This window comes from Chelmon rostratus, chromosome 3 (genome assembly GCF_017976325.1).
Source record: "Chelmon rostratus isolate fCheRos1 chromosome 3, fCheRos1.pri, whole genome shotgun sequence".
Lineage (NCBI taxonomy): Eukaryota > Metazoa > Chordata > Actinopteri > Chaetodontiformes > Chaetodontidae > Chelmon > Chelmon rostratus.
The window spans coordinates 30,953,601-30,976,137 of record NC_055660.1 but is presented as its reverse complement, the minus strand read 5'-3'; the positions used below and the strand labels follow the sequence as shown (position 1 = coordinate 30,976,137).

The 22,537-nt window shown below is 42.6% G+C and overlaps 1 protein-coding gene across 5 annotated transcripts in view; it reads left to right on the top strand.

Annotated features, from left to right (window-relative positions):
- LOC121627755 (glutamate receptor 2-like) overlaps nucleotides 1-22,537 on the top strand; it is a 155,290-nt gene that overhangs the window by 115,597 nt on the left and 17,156 nt on the right. For 3 of the 5 annotated variants that reach the window (XM_041966798.1, XM_041966797.1, XM_041966800.1), the window contains one exon: nucleotides 22,011-22,125. The exons of the other annotated variants lie outside the window; for them this stretch is intronic. In XM_041966798.1, the coding sequence (XP_041822732.1) occupies nucleotides 22,011-22,125 (115 nt within the window). The remainder of the gene's footprint in view (nucleotides 1-22,010; nucleotides 22,126-22,537) is intronic. 5 annotated transcript variants of the gene reach the window in all.

Genomic DNA, 22,537 nt, shown 5'->3' with positions numbered 1-22,537 from the left:
TTAGGCTGTAGTGGGTTTGAAGACTGGGCATCCAAGTCTTCTGTTGCAGGCTTTTGCAGATTAACATATGAGGTGTCTTATGTACCTAAACAACAGCCACAGTATTTTAGTCAATCTACTGCAAGTCAAATAAACATGCAAATATCTGAAATTTGTCTACAGATGAGCATACAAATCAGTATACCATATTTACCGGACTAGAAGCTGCTACTATTTTCCCACGCTTTGAACCCTGCGCCTTATACAACGATGTGGCCAATCTATAGATTTTTCTATGCTAATGGCCATCAGAGGGCGCAGGAAGTGCAAAAACGAGACAGATGCAAGAGGTCAATGCAAAGAAGAAGACGCTAGTTTTGGCGCACTCAACGTAAACGCAGCATGACATGCACGAATACAAAATATTTTTCACGCCCTCATTATGGAAAGTACATGAAGAAAAGCATATAATGCAGCTTTTAAGTTGAAAGCAATTAATCAGTCTATCCAGGAGGGAAATAGAGTCGCTGCACATAAGGTTGGTGTTAATGAATCAATGGTGAGACTTTGGAGACTGCAGCGCGAATAACTAATTCAATGCCCAAAGACAACAAAGGCCTATGAATCCTGGATGACCACCAGAGACGATGCTTTAAGCACTGGATGACTCCGTCTCGCGCATGCGCAGGTTGAGAAGTAATACTAACAGAGTCACCTGTGAGTGACTCCCTGACGCACCCGGACAGACTATAACTTCAGTCTATAACTTGTCGTCAGAGGATCTGTTCCTGCAGAATCTTCTTGCGAAGCCACAAGGATTCTTAGTGACTGAAGACTCTGGCAGTCATCCAGGATTCATAGAACCATAGTTACATACTTTACTGTCCTTCTATTTCATCCTTCCTGACTGCCAGAAGTGGTGCTTTAAGCACTGGATGACCAATACCAACAAAGTCACAAGGAATCAAAAATACAGACCTCATTGACTCCCAACAGAAGAACTTGAAAGGTGCTGAAATATGTATTTTTAAACTAAGCCAGTTAAGTTTTAGCACTTTGTCATGTCTATTCATAAGGTGACCCCTGAACTGTCTGAGCTCCATCACAGGCAAGAACTGCTGATCGACAAGGAATGAAGCTCACTAACACGTTTTGCCGAGGTGATAGCGAGGAGGAAGGCATTCTTCACTGACAACCACTTTAGGCCTGCCTGTGCCAGAGGCTCAAAGGGTAGAGCATCCAGCTCCAAAGGCAGGTCCCATGCTGGAGCTCTTGGCAGTCGTGGGGGACATAGTCTCAGAGCCCCCTACATGAAGAGGGACACCAACCTGGCATCCCACGTGTTGTTATTGACTAGAACATGTCTAGATGAAATGGCAGCCACGTACACCTTCTGGGTAGAGGTTGACCGACCGCTATCCAGGAGAGACTGCAAAAATTCCAAAGTAGTAGACACAGAGCAGTGCACAGGGTCCCCATGCCTTCCTGAACACCAACCAGAGTACAGTTGCCACCTGTTCTCATACTGCCCAGGTAGGAGCAGAATTCTGGATTTTGCCTATTCTCTCATTCAGCAGTGGATCGGGCCCTACAGAGGCCAAACCCACAGCTGAAGATGGCAAGGGTTGGGATGCCACACCCGGCCCCCCAGCTGAGACAGGAGGTCCTTCCTGTCGGGGAGAGGCCATGGTGAGCCATGACAGAGCCTGTGCAAGAGAGAAAACCATGACCGTCCAGGCTAGAAGGGGGCCACCAGCAGCAGTCTGTGGCCCTGCTGAAGAATCCTCTGCAGCGTTGCCATAATCAGTGGGACTGGTGGGAATGCGTACAGGAGACCCTCTGGCCACTCGTGTGCCAGGGCATCCTGCCCCAGAGGGCTGCTCTCCTCCATCCAGGAGAATCAGAGAGGACAATGGGTAGGGGGGACACCACCCAGGGGTCCGAGGTGTAAGCAGCCCAATAACTGAGCTGCTGCTGGGAAAAGCAGTCGACGACTGGCCCCAGAACTTCGGCGTCCCCACAGCACCGGTTAACAGCCAAGGCCTAAGGCTGACTAGAAGGCTGACAATCAGGGGCCCGAACATCCTGAGCTGCCCGCCGAGCGGGCTGCTGCACTGACTGTTGCACTGGCTGCAGCTCTAGGTTGTGTGTGTGTGTGGGGGGGGGGGGCACGCTCCTGTGGAGACCTGAGAGCTGCTATCGAGTCAGTCTGCCTCGGACCATCCGCTCCAGTGCCTCTAAAGCAGCCAACCCAAGCTACTCTCCTGGCTCCACCGGAGCTGCAAAGAGTCCTTCTGCATGCCTCTGAGAGGGGTGACTGAGCCAGCCAAAGCCTGGACCAGGGTGGCTGAGAGGGCGAGCATGAGGTGTGACATTGAGTTGCCGATGCGACCCATACAAGCTGCTGCATCGTAGGCTTTAGAAAGCAAATCATCTGTGACACGACACTGGGGTGAAGGAAACCTCGCATTCAGCCTCAGGGCCTCATCAGGAGAGACTATGAGTGCGGCCACCATCAGCTCAACAGCCAAACTTGGCTGCATCCTGCATGGCTGCCAGTTGCATGAGAAAGAGCCTTAGAACCTCTCCAACATGCATGCAACTCCTTCAGGTACTCCTCTGAAGGAGGCACAGTGAATGTGGCAGGGGCTAAACTGCTTGTGGTGCATTTAGCTGCAGGCGAGCCAAGGCCGTACGAATGATGGTCCCCATGGAGCTACCCTCTGAGCAACCACCTGAACTATGGGCCAAGGAATGAGAGCCCGCTTCTGAGAGATGGGAGACAGTGTCATGAGAGACAGTGTCTGAACCATACTTAAAAAAAACAAAAAAAAAAAACAATGTATGCTGGAAATGGTTTGAGCAAAAAACCTGACTTCCCAACAAAGTTGCAAAGAGAACCAAAAGAGGTTACAATAAAAGTAGCTCAATGAAAGTACAACAAAAAACATGTGCCTTCCAAAAATAACCAGATTAGCACATGCAAAGCACTGCTGCTAACTGTACAAAACAAAAATGAGCTCAAATGAGGAAAGCTGCAGCTATAAAAACAGCATGGGTATGATCGAGTCGCAATTGCTAACTCCAAATCAAGAAGAGACGCTGCAAAAGTACAAGGTACAACCGAGTCCTGACAAAAACAAATTGATTAGCTCGAGCAAAAGCACTGCTGCTAACCAAAACAAGACAGAACAAACACACCTATGCTGGGAGAGGGAACGAAAACACAGCCGTCACCAACAGGTCGTTATTGCAAAGCTACTAAACAAAACAGGTAAAACCAAAGTTGCTACCAGATTCTGCAGGAACAGATCCTCTGACAACGCCGGAAGTTATAGCCTTTCTGGGGTCGTCAAGGGGTCACTCACAGGTAACTTTGTTGGTATTACTTATCGACCTGCGCATGCACGAGACAGAGTGCTATGGTAAGCACCCGGGAGGATTTTTTCACCGGAAAAAAGCATTACTTGTCTTGGACAGTGGATCCTAACAGCGTGGAGCAGTGTGAAAGAATCCACGATCACCAACATGTTTTGAAAGGCTGGTCTGCTGCGTGAAGAGAACAGCACAACTTCAGCGGTAACTTTGCCTCGAGATGAAAGTGACGTTGAGCAACACTGACAGAGAGACTGAAAAGGTGTGTGACGGAGATGTTCTGAGGTTCTTCAACTCCGACACTGAAGAAGACAACCTCAGTGGTTTCACTGCACAGGAGGAGAATGAATAAAAACATTAAGGACTTTTCTGTTTGGTTCGATCAGCACCATTTGAAAACAACTAAGGTATGTAAATAAGCATTTACAAAATCTTTCTGTGTAAAGATCTCATTTCACAACGTATATATCTGCAGCTTACAGTCTGGTGCGGCTAATATATGTAAAAATAATTTTTTTCTTTTAAAATTTAGTTGGTGCGGCTTATATTCCGATGCGCTCTATAGTCTGGTAAATATGGTATATGGAGAATAAACTTTCCAGTAATAAAATAACAATGAATGAATATTTATATAGAGAGTTTGACCCAAGCAAGTGTCCTCTGGAAATCACTACTTAACTAATTTAATTTATATACCTTATGCACTATTTTTCAAGCCATTCGAGACAATGGAATGCCAACAAATCTGTAAATCATCATCAATATATATTATTATTATTATTATTAAAATGAAGTGATATCTAAATTATGTAGATCTACATTCAAATTTAAGGTATCTGTACCCATATTTTGTCTATATATATTCATACTGAGGCCATTTACTATATTTATACTTCAAATTGTGTTTAATATCCCCATTAGCACTGAAATCGTTGAGGTGACTGGTACTGTAAATTACCCACTGAAGGGACATATCGGCATGTTCAGAATTTCGTTGGCTGTTTGAAGCGACAGTCATCTTCTAAATAGGTTGCGATTGACTTCTTCAGAAGAAAAGGAGGCCATTCTGTTGAACTCAAACTGTTACTTAATTCGTCAAGATGGTGCCGCTCGAGTGGCAGCCAGTTACAGCAGCTTTGACCATTTTTCTCTGTGTAACTGTTTCCTTGTGTGTGTCTCATCTTTTTTCTGTGACTAGTCTCCACCGATCGTGCGTTCCTACAGATGTACAACTGGTGAGAATAGTGATTTGCTTTTACTCTTTTGTGGACTTTTAAAAATGACATTGGGTGATCCATTCAGCCATGGCTCCATTGTTTACACTCGGGACCAGCTGTTAGCGCTGTGCAACACCGGTGTACTCCCAGCGGAAAGTAGGCAGCAGCATGCAAGCTCCTACACACTGTGGTTTCACAGCTGCAGACATCGCACCCCCAGCCATTCCTCCTCATCTCTGGAGATGTCAACCATGCTTCCCTGTCTTCAACTCTCCCCAACTTCACCCAGTATGTCAAATGTCAACTGTATGCAAACACAAAGGACGCTGACAGCTCTTCACCCCTCCCCTGATGGCATCAGCTCCAGACTGCTCAAGGATTGTGCAGATCAGATCTGTGGAGTTGTTCAGCACATCTTCAATATGATCCTCAGCCTGGAGAGAGTTCCTGCTCTTTGGAAAACGTCCTGTGTGGTTCCACTGCCAAATACTGTGCATCCCAGGGAGCCCAATCACTTTAGGCCTGTAGCCTTAACTTCCCACCTGATGAAGACACTGGAGATGATTATACTTAACCATCTTCGTGACCTGGTGAGCAGCGAGCTGGACCCCCTACAATTCGCATATCAACCAGGCATTGGTGTGGAAGACACTATCATCTACCTGCTCCATCGTTCTCTTTCCCACCTGGAGAGTACTGGGAACACAGTGAGGATTGTGTATCTTGACCTCTCCAGTCCAACATGATCCAGCCATCACTGCTGAGGGGGAAGCTGGAAGGAGCCGGAGTAGACTGTCACCTGGCTGCATGGACCATCGACTACCTCACCAACAGACCACAGTATGTAAGGCGTCTTCTGAGAAAACTGAGGTCCTTTGGAGTATGTAGGGCATTACTGAGGACTTTCTATGACTCGGTGGTTACATCTGCAGTCTTTTACGCATTGGTCTGCTGGGGCTGTGGAAGCTCTGAGAGGGACAGAAAGAGACTCAATAAACTGGTCAGGAGAGCTGGCAGATTTTTCACCTACTGCAGCACATAACATAAGACTGTATTTATATTGTTTGCCAAAAAAACTGTTGTGTTTTTCTTGTCATTTATGCCAACATATGCTCATATCCTCAACATTACACATTTCCTTTACATTTTGTGCAAATTACACATTTTTACTGTTTTGCATATTTTATTCTTCCGTGCAATAGTATTAACACTTTGTATTATTGTTATTAATCTGAAGGCAGCATACATTTTTTCTCATAGTTGTTGGGACAATGCATATTTTTATATACTTTTTCTACATTTTTTTATACACAGTCAAAATTTCATTTTGCTTGTATAATATGTACAAAAGTAGTCTACTTTTATTTTTATTTCGTTTTTTGAAATTTCTCTAACTCTGTTGCTATTTTTCTTCCAACTGCTACTACATGCTGCTGTAATGCCCAAATTTCCCCAGTTTTTTTAATCTTATCTTATCTTATCTTATCTGGTTGCAAGGCTCTATATGGCAGATTGTGATTGATCAAGTGAGATGCCATTTGATACTTACTACTTACTCCACATAGTAAACTGGAGATAGAGATATTACCTGTATCTGTAAAAATTAGTTCCAAAGCCGGGGTATTTCAGGTATTATAGACAGCAGGTAATTACAGTTGGAAAAAAAATAGCAGCAGAAATAGAGAAATTTAAAATACAAAACAGAAACAAATTGCCATGGGAATATACTTCCAAAAAACAGATTTTACACGAATTGCACATGGTGGATAAACTACAGCATTTATGCTATTGCACAGTAATAAATACATGTATGTCACAGTTGAATACCAGTCTGTACTGATAGGTAGAGTGCTCAATGAGAGTGAAAAAAATATAAAACCAATATTGCAAGGTAATACATGTATGATAAATCATACATCAGTGCAAAAAACAGTCTGAATATGGAAACCAGTGCTACATTAAGCAACGCTGGAGTTGACACTCAGACAGCTGTTGGAATGAAGGACCTCCTGTAGCAATCGTTCTTGCAGAATGGATGTAGCAGTCTGTCACTAAAGGAGCTGCTGAGGGCCCCCACTGTATCGTGCAGGGGGTGGGAGGTTGTGTCAATGATAGATGTCAGCTAACATCCTCCTCTCACCTATATGTGTAGAAGTCCGAGGGTGAAAAGGAAAGGAGAGAGCACAGTACCCTGTGGAGTAGTGGTAACTGCCACATCTGACACACAGTCGCAAAGCCTCACATACTGCTGTCTGTTGGTGAGGTAGTCAATGGTTCATGCAGCCAGGTGAGCCAGTCTATTCTGGCTCCTTCCTGCTTCCCACTCAGCAGTGGCTGGATTGTGTTGAATGCTCTCCAGGTGGGAAAGAAAGCAATGGAGCAGGTAGATGATAGCATCTTCCACACCAATTCCTGCAAACTTTAGGGGGTCCAGCTTGCTGCTCACCGGGTGACGAAGATGGTTAAGTATAATCCTCTCTAGTGTCTTTATCAGGTGGGACCACACAGAAAGTTTTCCACAGGACAGGAACTCTCTACAGGCTGGGGCTCATGTTGAATATGTGCTGAACAACCACACAGAGCTGATCTGCACATTCCCTGAGCAGTCTGGAGCTGATGCCATCAGGGCCAGTAGCCTTTCGTTCTTCCTCCTAAGCTCCTTCCTCACCTGATCTGCTGTTATGTAGAGGCCAGGTGGGGGACAGGGGGGTTGCTCCTGTTGAGGAGGGGAGCTGGGTCAGTGGTCTGTGAAGTGGATTGGAGGGGGGTAAAGTGATGTGAGGATGGAGCTGCTGGTGTCAGGGATGCACTGGGGGGCAGGGAGGGGTTGCAGAGAGGTAACGCTGTCTGGTCTAGGCTCTGGTAGTTGGGGGAGGGAACGGGGGTAGAATCACACCTGTTAAAAAACAGGTTCAGCTCATTTCTTTCATTTCTTTCACTTCCTGGTCAGTACAGTGTTGTCCACACAGAAGTTAATGTCGTCCGTGATGCATGTTGTTAAACTGTCAGTGTCCTCCATGTGAGGACTGCACACTTCTCAGTCGGTGGTGTCAGAACAGTCCCTCTGTGTCATACAGGACTCCTCTGACCATGTTTTTAAGTAGGTAGCAGATGAACCAGGTTGTGATCAGATTGGCCCAGTGGGGGGAGGGGTGAAGAGCTGTAAGCATCCTTGGTGTTTGCATACAGTAAGTCCAGTGTTTTATTGTCTCTGATGTGGCATTTGACATACTGGGTGAAGGTGGGGAGAGTTGAAGACAGGGAAGCATGATTGAAATCTCCAGAGATGAGGAAGAAGGCCTGGGGGTGTGATGTCTGCAGCTGTGAGACCACAATGTGCTCAGCTTTCCATCTTCCTCTTGATCACAATCCAGAGATTTTCAATGGGGTTCAGGTCTGTTTGGACTGGCCATAACAGGGTCTTGATCTAGTGATCCTTCAGCCACACCTTGATTGACCTAGCTGTGTGGCAAGGACCATTGTCCTGATAGAACCAGTCCTCAGAGTTGGGGAACATTGCCAGAGCAGAAGAAAACAAGTTTTCTTCCAGGATAACCTTGTACGTTGCTTGATTCGTTCGCTAAGAAGAATCTGCCCAATTCTGGCTTTGCTGAAGCACCCCCAGATCGTCAGCGATCCCTCACCAAATTTCACAGTGGGTGCGAGACACTGTGGCTTGTAGGCCTCTCCAGTTCTCCGTCTCACCATTAGACGACCAGGTGTTGGGCAAAGCTGAAAATTCACTCATCAGAGAAGATGACCTTACTTCAGTCCTCAGCCTTGCTCTTCATTGCTTTTTATTGATGTAGGGCTTTTTTTTACACAACTTTAGCCCTGACTGTAGGAGCCTATTTTGAACCGTTTGCCATGCTTTCTGTTGGTCATATAATGACCTCATTCAAATGCTGAGTGACATTTGATAGTTAATGGTCATCCCGCTCAAAGGAGAGTCATTTTCGCCTTCTGCCAGTCTGTAGCTTTGTTGTTTTAAGGATGGAAGCAAACTGACGTTCACTGTATCCCTCTGACAGTAAAGACAGAATTGAACCCTTCTTATCCTCACTAAATAATTCAATTACTTTGGCATGGTCCGCAGTTGATTTTTGATTCCAATTACTTCTGAAGTACTACTGGCTCTGTTTTTGCCATCCAGCTGGTCCTGTTGCCAGAGGATAGTGATGATCACAGCAGTGGTTTTCGTACTTTTCCTTGTTCCTTGACCCAATGAGTACCACATTAAGTAGAATGAGGTGTGCTTTTGTTGGACTTCAACAGACACTGGAATGGATATATGTAATATTACACAATACGTAAAGGATTCGGGATCAATAAAACATGTAACATTAGTGCAAAACAGTACGTTTGTGATGTTGTAATGGGAGACAACATCAACACAATCAAAAAAAAAGCCCTCGCTGTGCTCCAAGTGTTCTCCAGGTGGGAAAAAGATCTGCAGTAGGAAGATGACCTCATCTTCCTGGTCGGTATGCAACAGTAGGGAGTCAAGCTTGCTGCTCACCAGGTGAAGGACGTGAGTGATTATGATACTCTCCATGGTCTTTATGGGGCAGGGGGGTTAGGGTTGTTGAGTGAGGTTGGCGGACGGGTATGTGGTCTCCCTTTTCAGCTCCCTCTACACCCAGCTCAGTTTTGTCCCCAGATCTAAAAAACATCTTCTTCTCATTCAGTAGGGCTTTCCCACAGGGGACACCCAGGGTTTGTTGTTTGGGAAATGCTGCACCTTCCTGGTCAGCACAGTGTTGTCCACACAGAAGTTAATGTAGTCTATGATGCAGGTTGTCAAACTTTTGATGTCCTACCTGTAAGGACTGCATAGCACTTCCCAGTCAGTGGTGTCAAAGCAGTCTCTCAGGTCCATACTGGACTCCTCTGGCCATCTCCTTACATGCCTAATGGTTGGCAGGTGTTTATTTGCCAGAGGTATGTAGGCAACAGATGAACCAGGTTGTGGAAAGAAAAACGACCAGAGCTGCTATAACGAGCTGCCACTCTGCATTGCCATCTTACTAATTATATGTTGCTGGAAGTTGTAACAGGGAATACACAGAAGACAGGCAGAAGACAAGCATATTGCCTGCTAATTTGAAATGAGAAAACATCTTTCTGTGGATTATTATCATGTTTTGGACTAAATATCTTTACTTCAGTGGATAGTCTGTCAATGTTACTAGTCATTACCATATGTTACCATGTTTTTGTCTTAGTTTTGATTGCATTGCATTTAGCATATATCCATATTTTTTCAAAGGATGACGGCACGCAGAGAGTGGAATACCGCTGTTACTTCGGCCACGCCCCCTGACTATGATAGCCATAATTAACCAATATTGATCCATATAAAAGGCGCATCGGATTATAAGGCGCACTGTCAGTTTTTGAGAAAATTAAAGGCTTTTAGGTGCGCCTTATAGTGCGGAAAATATGGTAAATATTAAAATCAGATTCAGTCGTGAACGGAGCCCGGCTGTCTATTGTTGTTACTACCTGTCTGTTTAAATGAACGAGTGCATTAAATCAAGCGCACGTTTTAGTATCTCATGCGCACGATTTAGCTTAAACGTGCGCAAGTTTTAGTATCTCGTGCGCACAATTTAGTATTTCGTGCGCACATTTTAGTATGTCGTGCGCACAATATAGTTTTTTTTTTTTCTTCATGACACTTCAGGGGCTCCGTAAAAATTAGAACACAGGAAGTGGAAGCTTTCACAGATCACATCAATGCAGTAGACAGCAATATTAAGTTCACTCGGGAGGATGCTAAAGGAAACAGGCCTTTCTGGATTGCGCAGTACACATTGAGGATGACAGAAGCCTTAACATTGAAGTATACAGCATCCGACACACACAGATCAATACTTGCTTTTTGATTCTCACCATCCACTGGAACAGAAGCTGGGGGTTAACAGAACCCTACACCATCAGGCTCAGAATGTGCCCACGAGGACAGAAGGCAAGGAGAAGGAAGAAGAACACTTCAGGCAAGCACTTAAAACATGTGGGTTACCCAACTGGGCCTTCATCAAGATCGCAAAAAGAAACAGAACTGAAAGAGTAGAAAAGGACCATAAACGGAACAATATTGTTATACCATACATTGCGGGAGTATCAGAAAAATCAGGAGGATTTTCAACAAACACCACATTCCTCTGCATTTCAAGCCCAATAACACCCCAAGGCAGAAGCTGGTCCATGCCGAGGACAAAACACCCAGACACAAACAGAGCAACGTGGTGTATGCAGTGCAGTGCAGTGAGGAGTGCACTGACTTATACATTGCACAAACAAACAACAAACAAAACTGCTCCACAAAAGCATGGCACAACAGAGAAGAGCCAACACCTCGGGTCAAGCCTCACCAGTTCATCTACATCTAAAGGACAAGGGACACTCCTTTGAAGACAGTAATGTACATATTTTGGCCAGGGAAGACAGATGGTTAAAAAGGAGTGACTTTGATGACACACATGATGGTCGGGTGGAAAAAAAAACCCTCGCCTTCACACCAGGACCCATCCATTGTTAGCCTATTGACCCATTAACACCCTTGCCCATGTGGCCTTAACGACTCACATGATAGGCAGACGTGTCCATGACTCTGCAAGAGGATGAATACCTGAGACTTCCCACCAGTCAGTTAGAACTGACAAAGCCTTTTGGATGAGAGGCGAAACGTATTCTAGAACTACAAACAAGTCCAGTTGCCCTTTGGAAAAACCTTAGAAGTACCATGACCTGGATGAATGAGAATCTCCACAGACACTTCAGATTTTGTTTAATACTTGCCCCCAGATCATGCTCACTAAAATTGGTGAATTTCTGTGTATTTGATTTTGCGGTATACATTTTTGGTGTATGTTACAACCCCTGTAGGTCAAGCTCAAAATGCTTAGGCTGGCCTATTCCGAATTCAGGGCCTGACAATATGTACCAAGACTTATGATGATATGGCGAATAGTTTTGTCCATTTTCCTGCCAAGCTTCACCCCTTGCAACTTTTTTTTGTTAATTCTGGCCATGGTTTTGGCAGATCTTGCTAGTTCATAAAAGATGTGTGTAAAGATGTGAGTCCCACAATGCTTTAAGTACTGTCGAAATCAACAACATGTTTTATTCATATTGCCGTTATTGAAAAAATCAAAATGGTAAAAAATCCTTTTATGCCCTAAGTGGCTTTTTAAGCTGGACTTGTGTGCCCAATTTCAGGCCAATCTAATATAAAGGTGTGATGGGTGTGGCCATCCAAAATTGAATTTTTGGGCCTTAATTACAGCGCCACCATGAGGCCAATGGGGCTCACTTTTCTTATAAAGGACTTCCACATCATTTTCAGTTATTTGGCTGAGTTCCATTTTCCTAGCCCATTCCATCTCATAATAATTTGAGCCACAGCATAAGACAACAAAAAATAATAACCTGTAGCATGCATAACAAACGTAGTAGACATTTTCAGTTAATTTAAACACAAGATACTTGTGCTCAAAAAGAGGATTCATTCTCAGTGAAGAACCTTGGAGCTCTAATCTGCCTCTATACATGCCAAAGTGCAGTGATTCCTAGCATGTCTCTGGGGGTCATCAGGTGGAAACCTCCCTTCAACAGTGTTTCGCCTACTTAGTCCCACTACACCTCCAGGAGGCTAGGTGGTGAACTCCGGCGTCCCTGAGTCACCCCCCCTAGTGCCAGTTCACACTGCTCCTACACAATCCAAACAGCACAGCCACGTTCAACTGACCCAGAGATGCTCCAGGTAATGGCCAGTACTGATGCTACCATTTAACTATTGCTAATGCTAACCGCTACCTGCTAGGAGGAACAGAAGAAGACAATAAAGCTAGATTCACCTATACTGTTAATGTTAACTGCTAACTAACTGCTAAGATAGTATCATACTACCACCGCTTTAGCTATTGTTAGCTGCTACAATGCTACCACAGGCCTAGATGCCACATGTAGCTGCAGATTGCCACACTACCATCATCTACCCCTGCCTCTCACCAACTGCACCAATAAAAGCGGGGTGGGAATACAAAGCCTGGTTCGGGTAGGGGGTAGAAAATAAAGAGTTGAGTCAAAAGATGAAAGTAGGGATTGGATACAGACCCTTGTTCGGGTAGGGGGTAGAAAATTTAGAGGGTGCTGAAGGTGGAGGCCTAAACCACAGACTAGATTTAACAGCCTCTTCTAACATTTCCTTCAAGAAGCAACAAACCCTAACATTTCCTTCAAAAAGCAAACAAAGCAGGAAAACAAACCCTAACATTTCCTTCGAGAAGCAAACAAAGCAGGAAAACAACCAAAAAGATCAAAAAACAAGCCAACTCTGTATCTTACAACGCAGACTCACCTGAACAGGCTGCATGGTCCCAAAGAGAGACTCTAGCTGGCCACACCCCCACCTTATCTAAACTTCCTCTTCCTGGTTCTCCTCCTATTGGCAGAGCGAGAAGATGGGGCGGGGAAAGCAGAGCAGAGGAGAGGTGTCTTGTGTCTTGTTCAGACATTTACCTCTTCTCCCGCCGGGATAGGCATGCATGTCCTCTGCATAGCGATATTTGAACACCAAATTGAGTACAAACTCAGTTTTTTATGTTCTAAGCCGCCTTGCAGCCACCTATGAGACACTGAAGTTAGATCCTACCAGTAGCTATAAGAGGAAGGTCAACTGTGCACAACAACTGGAAAAGGATAAGATAAGATAAGATAGATAGATAGATAGATAGATAGATAGATAGATAGATAAGACTTTATTAATCTCACACAAGCTCTTTAGAACACACAAGGTATTGGAAGGTGCAAATAAGAACAATGTAATTGTGCAAATAGGTAACAATAAAAATAATTTTTAAAAAATTAAAAATAAGGTATCCTGTGTAGAATGAATTTCAATTAATTCAAAATCAATTAATTGTTTAGCTTAGCAATAATATAATATAACTATGGCAAAGAGTATAAAAATACAAAGAGTATAAAAAATAGGAGGAGTGGATTATAGATGTTTACAATCACAGATAAAGCCATTGACTGACCACTATATTACTACCTGTACCCCAGGGCCCGCTCAGACACATCATCAGTATCATCAACTCAGTTACAACATTGGCAAACATCTATCCACCATCCTAGCTCCTCTGGTCGGCAACACTCCTCAACATGTCAAAAACTGTCAGGATTTTGCCAAGGTGGGAAATGTAAAACTGGACTCAGATGAGACCATGGTACCTTACTTCTATTCTTCACATGCGTTCCCACCCTGGAAGCAGTAAAGACTGTAAGGAAACGGCTACTACAGGAAAGCACTCTCTCCAACAGAACCAACCTCATCCCAGACCACATATGTGGTCCGGTTTCTCCAATAGTGGCCAATCTCTAAATGGCCCTGCTTTCTAATAAGTAGAAAGTAGGGCCCCAGCCATTGGTTTAGGTTTGTGGATGACACCTGGGTCAAAATTTTAACACAGGAAGCCTTCACAGCCTTCATCATTGCAGTGGACAGCACTGTCCAACATCAAGTTCACCTAGGAGGATGTTGGAAAGGAAACAGTCTGGCATTTTTGGATTGTGCAGTGCACACTGAAGATGACAGCAGACTCAGAATCACAGAAAATCCATATACACGCAAGGACAGAAGACAAGGAGAAGTAGCAAAAATACATTAGGGAAGCATTTAAAATGTGTGGTTACCCCAACCTTTATCAAGACCACAAAAAGGCAGTACGGAAAGAAAAGGAAAGGACAATAAGGCAGAAGCTTGTCCACAGAGGACCCGGGCACAAGCAGAGCAATGTAGTGTATGCAGTCCGATACAGCAAGTAATACACAGACTTGTACATTGCGGAAACAAAATAACCACTTCAAAAGTGCATGGCACACGATAGGAGAGTGACACTTCAAATCAAGACTAAGCAGTCCACCTACATCTTAATGGCAGGGGACACTCATTTTAAGATAATAGTGGACACTTTTTGGTAAACAAAGACATATGGTTTGAAAGAAGAGCAAAAGAAGCCATTCATGTCAAACTGGAATGACCATTACTGAACTGACAGTCTATGACACCACTTCACATCCACTTGCAGTGCAGCCCTGAGATCCCTCCCTTAACACCCATTCACAGCATGACTAATGTGACCATAACGACTCACATGATGGCCGATTGATCAGTGAATCACATGAGACTTAAAACACACAAAATACTTCAAAGGTATGAATGATCCTGCAAAAGGATAAATGCCTGGGACTTCCCACCAGTCATTTAGAACTGAAGAAGCTTTTTGGATGAGGAAGCATCCTTTGTAAAGCTCTTTGTAAAGAAAAAATTGAATTACTTGTATTTACTATTTGGACCAAGTCATTCTCAAAGGACACTGGCAAGCATTTTCCTGATTCTCACAGTGGAGTCTCAAGTCATGAAGTTGCAAGGAACTTTTTGCGATTCTTCCAATCAAATCCAAGCCAATCTGACCGGACTTTTCAGTTTGACAAGCTTGTTTGTTAACAATAGCCTGTGTCATATTCTCGTGCTCCTTATTGTTTTTGTGTTTATCTAATAATGGATGATTGAAATTCTTTGAGCCTGTATAAAATACGTTTGTTTTGTTTGCTAGATGTGGATATAAACAACATATTTTGCACCACATTTCCATTTGCTCATTGTTAGTTTCAAGCCACTTTTCAGAGACAAATCTTTTCTTCTACTTGGGTTGAGTTTTGACGGGGTTTTTTCCTGTAAGGGATGGAATGCCTAAGTAACCGCTTAATGTCAACAAGAGAATGTGCGCTGATTACCAGTGACAGTTGCTGTTGTCTTCTTCTTCTGTTGAGTTTTATGGCAGTTGACATCCATAAGTGTTGAATTACTGCGGTCTGTTCAATTGTAACAGCTCCACAGTGATCCTGATATTGTCCATTCTATAACCCAGACCCAAAATCAGTAGCTGCTTGGAATGGAAAGGTGCATTTTAAACAAGTGGAAATTACGTTTTTCTGATTTTTATGGCACATGTGCACCTGTATACCAGTTTTGTGCACCCCTGTCTATGAATATAGGCAAGGGATACTATGAGCAAAAAAAATATGCTCAACTTGTCCAACTGTTGTCAGACTTCAGAACTTTTGCCATAGACAGGTATTTCCAGGGCATTTAATTTGCATATCATTTAAAGTATACATATGCAAGATAAAACTGAACTCAGCTGAAGTTCAGTATTCACTCCAAAGTTGATTTCCTCCTGTTTTCACCCGTAATAAGATACACCCAATCACAATAAGGAACATCACACCTGGCAATCACTACACAGCACAGGAACAACAAATGTGTTTCACCATGTACATTTTTTTATATATCTCACAGCTGCCACTCCTCTTGGATGAAGTCAATAGAAACTACACTCAGATATTACCACCTTGGGAAGTTAGCAGTAAAATGTGAACACATCTTTTGTAAACAGAGGCTAGAGGAAGTTTATAAGAGCTGCAGAGCTGGGAATTGAGTCAGTATGATCAGCAGCACTAGTAAGTAAGTAAAATACTTAACTCAATATTAATGTAAAAAATATCGCTTAATGGAGCTTTAAGTCTAAGCCTTAGGTACATATACTGTATGACTGCTTTTTTACTAACATGGTAGAACCAGAGACATATTTTTCAGTTTTAAAATTCAAAATCGAGTTAGGAAAACTCTTGGTTCTGAAGTAAATGCTGGTTGAATTATTCACGGAATTCCTCCAAACATCTTACACTTTTCCCATGTCTCTGCTCCTAGCATGATCTTACTGTTTGTTATTTAATGTTTTTTTTTCCCTAGTTGCCACTGTTGCAGCCAAAGTGGATGATTGATGTTATAATGTCAATGGCAGGTTCAGTTCAGAAAACAGAAAATTCAAGTGTTCATAACCTTTTGGCATATAAAAGTAATTATATTCAAATTCTAAACCAAAAACATAGAAATGATCACTCATTCAATGAAAAATAAGTTGAAATTTAAGTTACTGATATTATATGGTGTTTCCAACAATCAAATCAAAATGAACTGAGCCCAGGCCAGGTTATTAGTCATATCTCTACATCACATAATTCTGTATACAGTGTTTTAGATGTCTTGAAAACATTTGCCTCCACTAATCACTACATAAAGCACAAGGTTGACTACTGACAATCTTGCTTGATTTACTAGTGCACAAAATACCACACACCATCAGCAACAATGTCACTGCCTTTTCTTCCTATCATTACATCACTACTATTATGTAAAAGCTCTTCCTGCTGGATTGTCTCCTCTCCGCTTTTAATCAGTAAATGTAGAAATCACTGGGCTGGTTGCACAAAGATACATCACTTTTGTCATACCAAGTTAAGTCTTAGATTTGCTCTTGTGTAAGTTAGTGAGAATCTTTCCTAAAAATAAGACAATAATTATTTGGAACCTAAATTAATTCAAGCATTCTCAAAAACCATGCTGTGTTTGTGTAATGTGAAATTATTACATTTAGTAACCCAAAGTTATTTTTCTAACTTTGTTGGGCGATTCACTATGGGATATAGAGTAGATCACTCCTGGATTGCATCAGCTTTCTCAAATCCAGATATAAAAGCATCCCAGAGTACTCTCACAGTAGGAGTTATTATGCAGACCCAAATGCATTGGCTTCCAGCACTGTCTTGAGGGGCCAAGATGGCCCAGAGGCATCTAGCTTGTAAACTGGGTGCCACAAATATCAAAATCACAAATATCTTGTACTGACATCCCCCTGAATAGGACTCACAAAGTGGCCATGCTCCTTGTGGAATCGGCCCTCAAACTATCTGTGCTGTGAGGCCTTACACCTGTACACCAGAGGGATGGCCTTCACAATCCAGTGGGATAGCATCTGGTGAAACAGTCTCTTGTCTGTATGGGGAATAGCTCGATGTAAACAGCTGACCTTTCCTGTATGCTGCTGTCCTGCTCACATGCACATGCAGAGTCCATTCTGGACATAAGTATAAAGCCTTTTTTTCCTTCACTATGGAGGGTGGTGGTAGTGGTGGGTGAAAGGCCACCTGTGGGGAACCTATAGGTCAAATCCAGGAACAAAATCTGAATTTGTTGCAGGCACCTTACACTCTCAGTGACGTCAGTGACTTTTGAATTGAAGTTCCACCTTTCACAGGCCAGGCCCAGAGAGTTATGCAGGCTGTGTTAGCGTGGTAGACTTCCCTTGAGCCTGGGACAGAATATCACAGTGAGTCAGTAGAGGCAATGGCTTGCCTGCCAGAAGCTTAATTATTCAACACGTAAGACTAGCCAAATACCCTAAATTAAAAGTATCCTAAACCAAACCATAACTTAAACTCCATCAGTCTAAATGTGTGGCCCACTTGCCTGAGACTGCTAAGTCAGTCATACATTTGCAGTCCTAAAACGCACCTCACAAGGTGCGCAAGATAAGGTGTCTTCTTCTCTAGGATTACCACCTAGCAGTGTGACAGCACTCAGAGAGTACACTGACTATGCTGTGTATCTGCACATCCTCAGAGAAAGCCGAGATGGAACAGTGGTTAGGGTGAAGGTGAACAACTGAAGGCTCAACTTCTGGAGGTTCGACCAGTTCCAGCTCACCCAGCCCATGAATCTCCAGCTATGAATAGCCCCTTCTGGGAAGGGTACTCTTGAAGCTAGGCCAGTAACGTCTCATTTCTTTCACATAGGTGGGAAGTGCTGGCAACAGTTGCTTTGTTGAAGGTGTTGCTGGTTGGAGCACAGGTATAGGTATGGAGTGTAGGTTTTGCTCTATGACCTAGACCAGCTATTGTATGCCCAATTTGGATGCAGCCTTTCTGCAAACTTAAAAGTTGCAGAAAAAAGTTGTTGTAAATTGGGACAACAGGCAGTTGTGCTGGGAGAGTCTCGACTTTTTGGCAGGAATTGTAGAGTTATCCACCTCATTGTCCATGTTGAGGAGGTCACTGTTTGTATCACCCTCTGCATTCTCTGTTTCCAATACCTGCTCAGAGTGGCTGTTCACTGTGCCTTTTGGAGTAGGTTCTGAGAAAAGGTTCCTGATTGTTGGCCACTGCACACTCTCAGCCTCTTCCTAGACTTTTTCTGGTATCAATGCACAGTGGGAACATACCTGGGGTCATGTAGTAGAGTCTGGCCATGTTAAGTACCTATGTCCATGCAGGGCCCAAAATGGAAGTCCAGCATGACATGGGGTACATGTGGGATGTAGCCTTTTTAACAATCGGCTCTGACCCTGCAGTGACTGGAAAAGGAAGACATTGTTTTGTCACAAGGCTCATCAAAACCTCTTAGCATATTTGCTGATACCACTAGCATACAGGGTATAGCCTGAGATAACAGAAAACTGTAAGTTAGTTCCCTATGACAAATTAGTTGAACTCAAGATATTTGGCTCAGCCAACAAACAAATGCTAAGCAAACACAAGAAGGCTTATTGTAACACGTTAGCCCATGGATATACTGTTACGCATGTTCCGTGATGTCATGCGAGTTTCTGAGGTCAGTTTTATGTTAAAACACAGAATGACATCACTTATTTTTAGGGGTTCTTATTGTCCTACTATTCTGCATATAATATATAAACTGTACCAACCTACACTCTTCTGTTTCCTTGTCACTACTTAGGTGTGTATCATTAAATTAATAGTCTCGGTCCCGTTGGTGTTGCTACAACCACAGGATCAGTGTACTTCTTTAAGACAGACTCAGTAAAGGACTACTATGCAAACTAACTGTACAAAGAAAATTAATCGCTAAAGCAAAAAATAAAAATGTACATACAAACTCACTGAAAAAACAATCAAAGCAATACACTCATACACAAATGTAACTGTAACAAAAGACCATCAATATAAAATGAAACTGAATCTCAGAGTGGCCATTACCCTTATAATAGCATAATAGTATTAAATTATACAACCCTTTCCAAGAAATGTCCAAAGAAAAAAGAGTTGACCAGAAGATGTTCGAAAAATGAAGTATTTGCCTCATCTATTTTCTTTTGTGACAAAGCTATGCAGTATAAAGTCATTATTGGGTTCAGTGGCTAACTTTGTGCAACCAGCTCCTGGTTATGAGTGACTAGTGTAGTGTGTACTAGTTTAGTGTTTGAAAACATTCTAGAATTTTAAGCATACAAACCAAATGCAGATTTCATAAAACAAGCTGTGGCTATGTGAACCCAAACTGAATCATTTTTTGAGAATTTGCACAGGCCAGGATGCTCCACTACAGAGCCAATTGTCAGCTGTCACTCTCACAGTCTCAAAACAAAACATTTACAAAACCTTTGTCTATTAAACATACGGAATGATGTTTTCATTGATACAGATACAGAAGCAGAGATACAAAAACAATCAATTCAGTTATTTATTTAAATGTGAAAGTACCCATTAAAATCTTGAATCTTGAATCTCTTTTACCTAGACCAGGGGTCGGCAACCTTTACCACTCAAAGAGCCATTTGGACCCGTTTCCCACAGTAAAGAAAACACTGGGAGCCACAAAACCCCTTTGACGTGTCAAATAAAATAACGCTGCATATAATGTTTTTTTGCCTTTATACTATGTACAAACAAACAATGTGCTGCATTTATGAAATAGCTGAACGACTGCAGAGAAAACAAAATGACATTTCTGCGTGCAACAATAACATTTTGAAGTCCGACAAAAAGACGTTGGGTTGAAGGTACTTTCAAGTAAAATTCTCAATGTCTATTGGAGTCCTTCTTGCATTTTTGAAAAAAACACCAAACTTAAATTCTCCACCGGCAGCAAGGTAAAAATACCGTCCACTCTCTGCGTGCCGTCAGTCTTTTACTGACGCGTGCAGTCAGCTGTCAACCTGAATAATAAAAGGACTATTTCACTGAACAATGAAAAAATATGAATATATGCCCAATAATAGGCAATTAAAATATTAATCAAGCGTGGTTAATGTGATTTCTGCTCCTGAACCTCAGCGCAGAGTGTCTGCACATCAGCGCTGTGCGTCGTCACCTGCATCGTATACGCAGGATCGTAAACTGTCATCTGTGAGCGCGAGCGATTTGTTACAAAACGAACGAACTAAAATAAAATACTTTTTAGTTAAATGCTCATTAATTATTTTCGGGAGCCGCATCAGAGGGATGAAAGAGCCACATGCCGCATCAGAGGGATGAAAGAGCCGCGAGTTGCCGACCCCTGACCTAGACGTTTGGCGTGCTTCTCCATCGATTTGTTTGCCCTTTCCTTACCCTAAGCTAATTTAACGCTAACCCTAACCCCAACACATCATCTTCTGTGATGTTTGACCTAAATCCAGCATTAGCCCTAAGTCCAACCAGTTATTTCTGCAAAGCAAAACCTTCATTAACTTTAACTAAAAGAGTGTAATTAACTATACTTTAGTTTATTACAACTTTCTGTTGTTTGGCCATTGGTTCTAACAGTAATGCTCACATTGGAACATACCGACATAATTAGCAACAGGTCTAATGGTTCAAGAAACAAGAGAGACATGATCATACAGGTTGTACATAAAGCTAACCTGGGCGAGGTTAGCTAAAAAACAATATGAAAGAGAAATTGAAGGCAAATAGTAAAATGATTACCCAAACTTCCTGTTGTAAAAATCCATTACAATTTATAGACCCCCCTCTTAAATTCAAGTTGTTGTACATGCTTGACCTGTTTCCTTTCAGTTGGCTTGTTTACAACCTAATGTGATCTGATAATCTGATGTCCCATTGAACCATTTTTATGGTGATGTTACTGGATTCTGGATTTTAGATCTCAGCTATTTTTGTGAGTATGATGTTAGATTAATGAGCCAATGGCCAGTTCTACATACAACTCTATTTGAAGAAAAGCTGTTCACCCAAAATTGCTTGCAGAGAGCACATTAACCAGACAGTGGCTTAGTTTTTTTTAGGCTTTTTTGGCAAGTAACTTCCACAACTATGTTGTAATATATATCATGTTACTAGTGATGTTTGATATTTCAGCTGGAAAAATATTGGTCATTGCCAGCCAACAATAGGAAGCTAATACATGGATGATTTATACAGTGTTCTGGGCAAATAAAAAAAGAGCAAGGAGAGAGAAATGATTCATTCATTAAGAGATTTGTAATTTATCAACCAAGAACTAGCTATGAGAGCCCAACCCTATTTCTGTGGTTTTATGAAGACACAGCAAGTGATTATAAGTTAGACATATTACTTAACGATCTTATTTAGCAGGTCAAGCTCAGCCACTAAAACATGTTAGATAATTTGGTACTGATGAGTTTGCTGCTAAGAAAAAAGAAACATCTCAGCTGTGTATATTCTGTTTATGCTAAGAATTCAGAGCTAATGTTGCTAACATGCATACCAGCAGGAGGACTGCCACTCACAACCACTGAACTGCTAACAGCCACTGTGTTCATGTAGAAATGCGGTGAACCTGGCGGTGTTAAAGTTGAACGAGCAGGGGCTGCTGGACAAACTGAAAAACAAGTGGTGGTATGACAAGGGAGAATGCGGCAGCGGAGGAGGGGAAAGCAAGGTTAATACACACACGTGCACGCACACACTCACACACACACACACACACACTTCAACGCACAAACATGAAGGTAAAACAGGGTTAACAGGTATAAAAAAAATCTAAAGAAGCAGCATAGATATAACGCCACTTGTGCATACAAAAGGCAGTAATGTCCACAATGCCAAGCTGTAGCCTTTCACAGAAATATAAGGACAAATTTACACCTATAGAAGTTACATATAGACACTAGATTTAGGTGTTCTGAAAAAGCTTCACAAAAAGGTAGCGTTGGGAGTCTATGCTGCTTCTTTCAACAATGTGTTGCACCCTGTTTGGTGGAGGTCCAGGTTAGGGCAGGCTTCAGGGGCAAGTCCAGGGTCAGGTGACCTCACACCAGATGGCAGCAACAATAAAAGAGAAGGGCTATTGA